At 44.4% G+C, this 10225-nt stretch overlaps 2 protein-coding genes across 3 annotated transcripts; both read right to left on the reverse strand.

Moving 5' to 3' along the window:
• Positions 1–43: 43 nt before the first annotated feature.
• On the reverse strand, positions 44–3029 carry LOC147200208 (uncharacterized). The gene is made up of 6 exons (XM_086119415.1): positions 2823–3029; positions 1500–1642; positions 1375–1436; positions 1155–1268; positions 372–470; positions 44–301 (listed from the first exon to the last, which is right to left on the reverse strand). Exons 1-6 carry the CDS (start codon positions 2934–2936, stop codon positions 177–179), a joined length of 657 nt encoding a protein of 218 aa, XP_085975541.1. The 5' UTR covers positions 2937–3029; the 3' UTR covers positions 44–176.
• Positions 3030–3983: 954 nt separating this feature from the next.
• On the reverse strand, positions 3984–9613 carry fip1l1b (FIP1 like 1b (S. cerevisiae)). 2 transcript variants are annotated; one of them, XM_086119411.1, is made up of 16 exons: positions 9340–9613; positions 8972–9026; positions 8456–8522; positions 8255–8373; positions 8080–8144; positions 7867–7977; positions 7554–7684; positions 7292–7410; positions 7001–7054; positions 6152–6251; positions 5893–6049; positions 5714–5795; positions 5431–5483; positions 5149–5350; positions 4712–4858; positions 3984–4520 (listed from the first exon to the last, which is right to left on the reverse strand). In XM_086119411.1, exons 1-16 carry the CDS (start codon positions 9419–9421, stop codon positions 4379–4381), a joined length of 1686 nt encoding a protein of 561 aa, XP_085975537.1. In that variant the 5' UTR covers positions 9422–9613; the 3' UTR covers positions 3984–4378. The 2 variants fall into 2 exon arrangements, with proteins under 2 accessions (XP_085975537.1, XP_085975536.1); XM_086119410.1 differs by having other exon boundaries at positions 3984–4523.
• Positions 9614–10225: the final 612 nt, after the last annotated feature.

Consider the following 10225-nt stretch of genomic DNA (forward strand, 5'->3'; position numbering starts at 1 on the left):
TCTCACATTCACGTTCTCTCTTTGAAAGGAAAAGACACAAAAGTATTGTTTTGTGAGTGAACTTTAATCGCAAATCAGAGCTACACACTACTTGCAATAGGCTTGATTTGTATGCATTTGTCCGCAGATGTGTGGAAAGCAGAACACCATAAAAGTGTTTCCCACCACAAATTCAATCAGTTGATAAAGATATCGAAAAGTTTGTCCAGCAATCTCGCAACCCGCTGTCCCATCTTGGCCTCTAACAAGGAGTTGAAGGCAGCAAGTCCATCCGAGGTTGCAATGTTGTCCGGGCAGAGTTCTGTGTAGATAAACATATAAGACCTAATATTTCTTTGTGTTCTGTATAAGAGTGAGCTCAGGCATCTCACCATAGCTTGGGTCCATCATGAGTGGAGAGGGCATCTGGAGACATTTTGCCTGCATCTTGAGCATCTCCACATCAGCGGGTGAGATGCTCTGTTGCCTGCCTGGAGATCAAGCAAGCAACCATCAACCAAACAAGCAGTCAGGCTGCAATCAACTGCAATCAACCCCGGGGGGCGGGGGGGGGGGGGGGTGCGCGCGTGTGTGTGTAACTTTTTTAGTCTCCCCTTTTTATTTTTATTTTTATTTAACAGGATCAATATATAAGACATTGCCTTTTAAAATTTGGATATGCATGTAAAACATCTAGCTTCAGTGTATTTGCAATTTTTGTCCCCGGCAGACTGGTACCATATCATCCCCTGGCTTGAATATTCTCAACAGATGGACACGGCGTATTGTTACACTTGCAGACATTTTAGCCCTCCTAATACTGTTTTTTTCTCATCACTGTAATGTTATGACTACAATTTCAAAGTCTGAAGAAATAAAAAGTCAAATAAGATTTCGAATCTGTCTTTTTAGCCCTGGGTTGAATGTGCCCCCCCATCAAAACCCCTGACCCCAGCCCGGCCCCCTCAGTGAAATTGATCCAGAACCGCCACTGCCAAGCAACAACCGAGTCGCAATCAAGAGCCAAGCAACATAACTATGATCCAACAGAACAAAACTCAAAATCAACTCAGCGATGATCAAGCGCCTACCGAGCAACAGTCAACCCCACCACGGTCCCAATGTCAGTCATAAGAAAATGCTTCGCTCGGATGAGTGAGTGTCGTGTGTCTTACTGAAAAGCAGAAGACTCCGAAAAGCGTCTTGGTTGGATTTGACTTCTTCATAGACCACCAGACAGTCTGAGCAGTTGGTCTGCAGGTACACTTCCTTCAGATAGAACGGACGCTCTGTCAAAAAAAAAAAAAAAAAACGCATGGAACTCCTGGAGAATTTTTATCGCGGATGCTTTAAAACAAAACAAAAAATAAAAAATCGGAGCTTGACTCCGCTTACCAATCAACATTGTGCTGTTTTCCATGGTCACGTTGTAGATCATCCCGGAACACTCACCGTAGCTGGAGGGAGAGTCCCCGGTAAACAATACAGAATGTTTGTTATAATTGCAGCCGTGTGTTTACATTCTCTGCGTCTGGAAGATGGTGAGCACGTTGCTGAGGGAGGTGGCGCGGATGTCCAGCCAGATGCTGTTGAGCAGATGTCCCAGGGATCGACTTCCTGGGAGGTCAGAGCTTCCCCCGATGTACAGCCAGCGCCCCAACATCTGTATCAAGCCCAAAGCGTGACTTCCAGCAAAAAGCATGCATTCGCTCGCGCAGTCTTGCTGTCATACTCAAGGCCCGGCAGTCTGATCTGGCCCACGACATCATTTAAAAGATAAACAAATCATGCATGTGTACGTCATATTTCTTGCTAAAATCGGTAAAGAAATTACAAGTTGTGTTCAACTTTGAGCTTTTCCAACCATTGTTTGTTGCATATATAAAATAAGATGATGAGGTGTTAATCCATTTTTTCTGGTTTCACAGTCATGACAGCCCTCTGAGGAGAAACTTAAGTACAATGTGGCCCCATGACAAAAAAATAAAATAAAATCTCCACATGCAGTGAAACCACATAAATCTATAATCGCGTGGAGTGTAATTATACAACAAGAATCTCAATTTAATGGCTACGTGTTTTGGTTTTATGATTACAGTTCATATCACGTTCAGGACTGTAAATGGGGGGGGGGGCTTTTGGGAATGTAAAGAGGGAGAGATTCAATGCCATTTAAAAGAAAACAACAGCTCAAATATTTGCTTCTCTGGAAAGGGGACGACATATTGAGCATTATTGTCTTAAAAAAAGATGATTGATTATTCAACTTTTGTACGGTGATAGCTCACATGAGATCACTGGCGCACTGAAGGAAAGAGTGTATCCACTTCTTGTTTCTGACTTTCTTGTTATTTCACTGGAAATCTTTACAATAGAAAAGTGTTGGAGTACAAATATTTATTTTCACCAGTTATGTTTTGAAGATAAATTAGGCAATATTTGTTGTCGATGGTGTCTTTTTTTGTTGTTGTTGGTCGAAGTGTGCCACTGGTTTCTTCAGTTACTGAAACATACAAATGCATCGTCACAATATTTTGGTATTTACGGTACTATTTATTTTTGCTTAGTAGGGATTTGGTGAAAAATACATGTGCGGAAAACCAGTTAAAGTGAAGAAAAATGTGATTTCAATCAATTTTTTGTCAAAATTAATGTAGGAAATCCATTTGGCAAGATGAAGCGGAAACCCTCTTTGCTGTAGTAAGCAAGTTAAACAAAACAAAAAAAGTGGCAATCTTTGCTTGCTATTTTTCATTTCAAATGAAGTTTGTTCCAAAACATCCAAATGCAATTGAATCGATTGAATCAACAATTTTCAAATGAGACTGCAGGTTTGCACTTACTTGCTCATTGCTGATGCTTATTGGCTTCAGGAGAGCGTCACAATTTATCGGCGGAGCAGCGCGGCCCACGGAGAGAAGACCCAGCAAAAGAACGACCACACCACCGCACTTCATCTTCACATCTGACAGCTCTTTGAAAACGTTTTTACGCTTCCAGCTGCGGACGTTAAGTGACTCAAGAGAACTAGGCGGATAGATGTTTTTTTGTGTTTGGTGGGGAGGGGTGGACCTTGACCCATATGGGGAATGGAAGGAATCTTGATTTAATCGCTATTTTACAGAGCAGCTTTGTTCAGCCGATTATCGCCATTAGGTCTAAAACCCCCAAGCGTAGCCGAGAGGATAAATGTGGATCAAGTAACAGAGTAGTTTGATCTGCGCATGTGCTTTGCATCGCTGCTCAAAACTGCTTCTGTGACACTGTGAGTTTACTTGAGATGACTAAGTGAAGACTGACTGATTAATTCATCCACGACTTCAACTTTCAAGATAAATGGCCCTTGTGGGTTTCTGTTTTAACTGCCCTTCTCTTTTGCACCACACAAGGGGTGCAGAACCAGCGGCCCACTGTGCAATTCTCAAAAGAACGTGGAAAAAGTATCTCACTGGTAGTGTAGTGAGATTTGATCTTTGTTTGATCAACGGATAATGGTGTCCACACTGGGATGTTTCTCATTTGGTTGAATTAACACTGTCGTCCCCAACCACCAGACCGCCGCAGAGATATATATTTAAAAAACTAATAATAGTAACACAAGTTTGTAGGACACTGCTTGTTCAACAATAAGCAGATTGTTTATAAAAGTAGTATTTATATAAAAAAAAGAAGAAAAAAGGGCATTTGGTTTTGAATTATGCAAAAACAACAAAAAACATCGTGCTTGCGATGATGATAAATAAAATATTAAAATGACATTCATTTCAACTTTGTAATTACAACAATTAAGGTAACCAAGGCTACTTATGCCTGGTCTTACCCACATTTCCTGTCTATGCAGACAGGAAATGTGGGTAAACAGAAACAAGTAAACAGACTGAAAACTTTTCCCCCGCCCCCCCCCTTTTTTTTAATAAAATCAGATTCATGTACATTCCTATCTCCAAGTGTGAAACGCACCCACTACTAAATGCAAACACGGCATATTTAAACCAAAGAGACTATTTATCAAAAAACTTGGTTTTTTTTTTAATTGAAGGTGACAAACTCTGGAACTAATGACTGTATTCAAACACAACATGAATTCTCATGATGAACAAAAGAAGAAAAAGGAAACAAGGAGCATGTTGGGAGGACAAGAGGAGGGAGGGGGGCAATGAGGTCATCCAGTGGTGGAGAAATGCAAAACGGCTGCCCCTCCACAACCTCCTCTGCTGCCACCACTTTTCCTAACGAGCGACGGCAAAGAGTAGATTGAGCGACGACTGGAGATTGATGAAGACAAGTGACATCCGTCACCGGGGCATCCATTTTTCTCTCTCGTCTTCAGTGGGTTGGACAGACAACAGAAGGAGGGAGAGGGAAAAATGAAGAAAAAAGGAATAACAGGAGGTGGCGCTCACTCCATGGCCTCCTGGTTCTCTTGGTCGGCGCCCATGTCCTCGCTGGCCTCTTTGCCCTCCTTGCTCCTCTTGCTCTTCTTGTGTTTGTGCCTCCGGTGGCTGTCGGCCTCTTCACTGTCATGCCTTCTCCTGCTGCTGCTGCTAATGGAGAGAGAAGCCCGAGTAAGTGCAACAAAGTTAGTAGCACAGTTGAAGGGAACAAGAGAGAAAAGAGATGAGGAGGCGGGAAGGGGGGGAATCAATAGAGAGAAATGGAGAAACGGACAGGGGGCCAAACGTTGGTGCTGTGACGCCAAGGCTGAAAGATGAGACATTGAGGGTTGTCATACCTGCGAGAAGATTTGTGGCGTCCCTCGTCTTTCTCCCGATGCCGCCTCTCCCGGTGTCGGTCCTCCTTCTCGCGGCTTGCCCGCTCACGATGGCGGTCTGTGTACCCGCGTTCCTGGTACTCGCGGTAACGGTACCGCTCCTCGTCGCTGCGGCAAGCGAGAGGCGTTTACTCAGGGTGGCGAATATCACACAGGGGCCTCAATATTTGCTATGAAGTGCAATCATTTGACTGAGCAAAAACTGTCGCGGCAAGGTTAAGATGCACAAGTGTTTAAGAGACAGCTGAAAGCTAGAGAAAAATGTTGTGGCGTATAGTTCGACCTTTATAGCATGTCATTGCTCTACAAAACGTTTTTAATGTTGTGTAAATTAGTTCACGCCGATGAAAGTTTGGTTCTGATTGAAACCAGTCAGAAGAATCGTATTTTCATCTCACCTTGTGTAGCCGATCACTGAGGGGCTATGATCACGCTCCCTCTCCCGCTCCCTCTCCCGCTCATGCGTCCTCTCTCGGGGCCGCTCTCTCTCCTTCTCTCGCTTGTCATCCCGACGGGGATAGTAGTCCCACGGTTTGGAGTTGTCCATCAACGGGGGCCAAGAAGTGGGCACCCCTCCAGAAATGGGGGGAGGGTAGGCACCTGGAGACAACGTCGCAGTGGAAGGGTTTACAGGTTAGGAGACAATGAATGCTGCAGAGAAGAGATTTCAAGGTGTCTACCTTGAGGGAAGGCATATGGCGGGATAGAGCGTCCGTCGTAACCTCCAGCATGGCTGCAGAGAAAACTTGGGTCATTTCTTGTCGTCTATTCTCAAAAATAACAATGACACAGTGGTAAAATGTGCTCAACCAATGATCAACAAGCAGATGTGTACGCCAACCAGATAGCATTAGCTCAGGCACTGCAAATACGACTTGCTGATGACTGTGCTTGCCAATGGAAAATGGTTATCGGATCTTCGTGAATTTTACAGCAAGACTATCACACGCCGTCAGATATTACCTGTCCATAGTCGGAATGATTGAAGGTGGGGGGCCACTAGGTGGAGGCGGAAACCCGGGAGGGGGAACAGTGATGGGCAACCCTGAGAGGGACAAGAACAGAAAGAAGAAGAAGCCTTCACATGCCATGCAAGAGGCGTCTCTGCATGGAGTGGCAGTGAAATAAGGCTCGGAACTCACGGGGCGGCGGGATGAGCGGCGGTGCCGAGCTCACGTTGGGTGGCGGTGGGAGGAAAGGAGGCGGGGGGATGTTTGGAGGCAGCGGTCCGGGGGGAAAGAAGGTGGGCATCTTCGTGGCGGCGGTATCGGCGTCTGATGTGGCGTGTTCAGAGATCACCTGTACGACCAAAAATTTTAAACCCAACAAAGGAAAAAAAGCTCAAGTTTGAAGTGCATGCAGGATAAATTGACGTTTCTGTGGCAGATGTGTCTTTAGAACCTGGATGTTATTGCCATCAAGATTGTGCCTGCGCCGACCTTCGACCCTACTGATGGTGGCCGTCCCTCCGCCAATCACATCTATGGTACCGCTCGTCTTCCTGAGAAAAGAACAAAAATGGACACTCAGTCACCAAGCTCAGTGTGGTTCCGCTAAATGTGCTGCATTTCATTTTTCCAAGGTGCCTTTCGGGTCTTTTATCTTAACATAAAGTCAAAACATCATTGTGCAAACACCACGATTTACTTTGGCCATTTTCAAAACCTCCGTCCATTTGCCATTGCACTTGGCCTCCTTAGGGTTGCAAATGAGCTGCAGTCTTTCCCGGCTGGCTTTGGGCAAGAGGTGGGCTACACCCTGCATGCTTTGCAAGCCAATTTCAGTTTCAAGGCACGTATAGAGGAAAAAAAACCCCACTCACTTTCACATATACACCGAAGCACGATTGTGTCTTCACTTAACCTTTTTATGCATGTTTGGAATGAGGGAGGAAGCCAGAGTACCGAGAGAAAAGCCACACAACCACTGGGAGAACAATGCAAATTCCACACAGGGAGGCCAAAGCTGAGATTTGAACACAGAACCTCTTGACTTTGAGCCAGACGTCCTCAGTTTCAAAAAATTGAGCCAAATTGTGGACAAAGTGTTCATTCCTCTCTCACAAAAACAAAACAAAACAAAGGGCACGTTAACACTGAACTCATCTGCGTCTTACTGCTTCCAAATTAGGTCTGAGGTTTATCAACTACCAAATGACACATTTTTTTTGGTGGTTTTACAAAAACACACCAGGCTCCCCCTTTCTTTTTTTCGTAATTTCCCGACTGGGACAGGGCCGTGCCCACTTACGTATAATAGGACATATCCGGGACAGGCGGGCCAGTCCACTGAGGGGGGGAGATCCTAACAGGGGTAAAGGAAATGAGAGTAACAGACGGCAACACACAGATAAAGGAAGATGTCTTTTTTTTTTTAAGACGCAATTTCTTTAGATTGTGAAAAACATCGCTTTCCGGTTTAATACTTCTGATGTTCGCCAATCATGTCTCCCTTTTCCAAATGGAAAGCAAAGCAGCGCTTCTACCTTTCGGTTGTCATGGACACTGACATGTATGGAGGAGTAAAGGCATTTCACGTTACCTGGGGACCTGACTGGTGACAGACTTGTACAGGCTGACTGGAGAGGTGAAGTCTGATTTGGACGTGTGAAGAGCAAGACTGGAAATCTCCTTCTCGTTGCCTGTCCTGCCTTGTTGGACCTTGGAAGGAAATTTGAGGCAACCAAAATCTGATAAATTTGATTGCATTCTAATGATTCCCTCCTCAAAAAGACGAATAAAAGGACTGTGACATAGAAAGAACCTCAAACGTGAAATAAAATAAATAATATGCGTTAACCTACAGTGATTTTACTCGTCGCCGAGCCAACGGTTGAGACTTCCAGGCCCATGCGCAATCGTTTTTGCTTCTCACAGTAAGCCTTCCACGTGTCTTCGTTAAAGCCATAGTTGAAGTAGTCAGACAAATCCGCCCCTGCAAAAACACGAGAGGACAACATCCTTTAATCGGTCGCAAAGAATTGAGAGTATTTTCACAACTACTTCAAATGTAAGGTGGAAAAACAAATGTCATGTCAAAGAATCAGCTCAAATGTAGTGTGGAAGCCCAACAATTCCATCCTGACTACATTTATGGACAAACCCATGCAAACATACCCGGTTTCCGCCAGGGCTTTTCCTCAAACGACTCCATATCCACTTCGAGCACCGGGACACCGTTAATGTTACCAGGAGCCTCAAGATCGACTCCTTTCACTTTTGTGGTAACTAAAAATAACAACCAAAAAAAGTCAGGGGGATCAAGTATGGCTCTCTGAACAATCTTTAGGTTGTTACAACTACACAACAAAGACGCGCCAAGAGGGGTACCTTGTCCATAAGATCTGGAGCCAGGTGTTTTAATGTTGAGATTGACAGGAGGCGCCCCATATGATCTGGAGGAGAAAAACAACAAACAACATGCATCAAAGAGGCAGGGTAGTACTTGTACAATGTGTTTGAATGACAATCATTCGTTCATGTAAACAGTATTTCAAAAGCATACGTGTATTGTGGAGCCCCGGTTTTAATGTCTCCAATGGTGACACGGACGTCGTCATCATCATCATCACTGTCGCTGTCACTCTCCGCATCATCACCTGCGGCGTCCTCAGTGGCCTGTGACTGAGAGCGTTTTTGTTAGAAGAAAAGAACAACACGGGAGTTATTGCAATCATTGGAGCCTATCAACGTGCAAGCGGGCTACCTCGGACGCCACGCCGTTTCCTGTGGCATGTTCGGCAGCTTCCTCGGACGGGGCCTCAGCAGGAGCACTGTAGATCAAATGAAAGTTTCTAATTTGCGTTGAAGAATAAACTGACCTTTAAAGGGGGGAAACTCTCCTAGTGGATACCTTGCATACAGCCAACACTAATGCAGGGGGGTTTACGGCATTCCTGCGATATGCCAGGTTTTTCAGTTGAAAAAATCAAAAATCACCAGTCTCAGACGTACTAAGGCAGACATTCATTGTAATAATCATTTTTAATATGCTTATATTTATATTTTATATGTATTGATATACTTATTGTCTTCTACTTTCTCCCTTTCACAATGTTGCTGCTGTAAATTGGGAATTTCCCGCAAGTAGCACAGATGAAAAATTGTGGCTCCCTCGAGCACGTGGCCCATTTCTGTGCGAAAATTTACCAACCAGTGGGAGTTTGTCTTCTCGTGGACATAAAAAGGCCCCTTTTGGAAGTGCACGACAGGTGTCCGTTACCTGTCAGCAGCAGTCTGTTTGGCTTCTTCTTCCTCTTCTTTGCTCTCGGTTTCATCTGAAAACATGAGAACGCCGCAATTAAGTCAACCTCGAAACAACTTACGTCCATTAAGGCAAAAATACACAAATGGTGATTTAATTAGACTGTGGTAAAATTTTATATTGAAATTGCCAAGTGTCACGCGGCTAAACCAGCCATAGAAGCGCAGTATGGTTAGCCGAGCTAAGCTAAGTGCCGGTCACATTGTTTTGCCATTAGAATGGTAGTGATAATTTGACTGTTTGGTGTTACTCGGGCAGTTTTCACTCAAACGAACGCCCCTGCCTGACACGAGGGTTTATGTTAGAGGGCAAAACAGCCATTTTACCTCCATACAGCCATTCTTCCTCCTCGTCACCAGCGCTAGCATCCGTAGCGGCCGTTTTGTCCGCTTCTTCGGCGGCAGACATGTTCGCAAACCTTTAAAGCAGCTTTAGTGGCACAAGGCTTGTCAATTCTTCTACGTGGAGGTGCACCGTGCACGCATACGATTTCTCTTTTTAGGCGGGACGCAAGTGTGTGGGGGAAAATAAATAACAATTTCATAGATTAATCTCCAACATTAGAGAGCCGAGGGGAAACCGGAAGCGATTGAAAGCACTCTCTCCGCAATGGACAACGACTTGGTGACTTAGTGTAGGTCAGAAAAGACATTGCCCCTAGCGGTCAACACGCGTTATGCTCTAATGTACTTAGAACGGTTTGCTGAGAGTGAAAGCACAGTCACAATTGCTCAGTAGACCACAGTAATATTCGTCGTTTTTAAATAATATATGCCGGTGAATCTCAGTCAACAGAACTGCTCAGTGTGAGCATTGTTATTTTTGTCCGTTTTGTTGGACTAAGCCTTCTTCGTCAGGGTACTGCCCGAAGACAGACACTCAAATTTATACTTCAGTAGAAATACAGATGCTTGTGTGAAATAGTAGAAGTAGTGATTCGCTCCTGTACTTAAAAACAAATTTACAAAAAGTACAGAATCTGAAATGTACAAATAAAAAATAATAAAATTTTTACTACCAATTACATACAGGTAAATTCGAGCCTATCTAGGCTTATTTTGGATGAGAGGCGAAGTACACCGTAAACTGCCACATGAGGACAAGTTAGTCTTCAGTTAAACTAACAAGCACGTCTTGGAATGTGGGAGCAAACCAGAGAAAACTGATTCAAGCAGAGGGAGAATATGCAAATTCCACACAAGAAGGCCAAAG

Source organism: Hippocampus guttulatus, chromosome 9 (genome assembly GCF_054856545.1).
Source record: "Hippocampus guttulatus isolate MCC_2025c chromosome 9, RoL_Hgut_1.0, whole genome shotgun sequence".
Classification (NCBI taxonomy): Eukaryota; Metazoa; Chordata; class Actinopteri; order Syngnathiformes; family Syngnathidae; genus Hippocampus; species Hippocampus guttulatus.

Excerpts from the sequence above, each read along its gene's own strand:
- fip1l1b (XM_086119410.1), bottom strand. The coding sequence starts at position 9,421 with ATGTCTGCCGCCGAAGAAGCGGACAAAACGGCCGCTACGGATGCTAGC. Across the intron at positions 7,978-8,079 it reads CTCCAGATCTTATGGACAAG|TTACCACAAAAGTGAAAGGA; the intron begins GTACCCCTCTTG and ends TGTTATTTTTAG. Across the intron at positions 4,524-4,711 it reads CGCCACAAATCTTCTCGCAG|CAGCAGCAGCAGGAGAAGGC; the intron begins GTATGACAACCC and ends TCTCTCCATTAG.
- LOC147200208 (XM_086119415.1), bottom strand. The coding sequence starts at position 2,936 with ATGAAGTGCGGTGGTGTGGTCGTTCTTTTGCTGGGTCTTCTCTCCGTG. Across the intron at positions 1,437-1,499 it reads ATCTTCCAGACGCAGAGAAT|CTACGGTGAGTGTTCCGGGA; the intron begins GTAAACACACGG and ends CTCTCCCTCCAG. Across the intron at positions 471-1,154 it reads TCGGAGTCTTCTGCTTTTCA|GCAGGCAACAGAGCATCTCA; the intron begins GTAAGACACACG and ends CTTGATCTCCAG.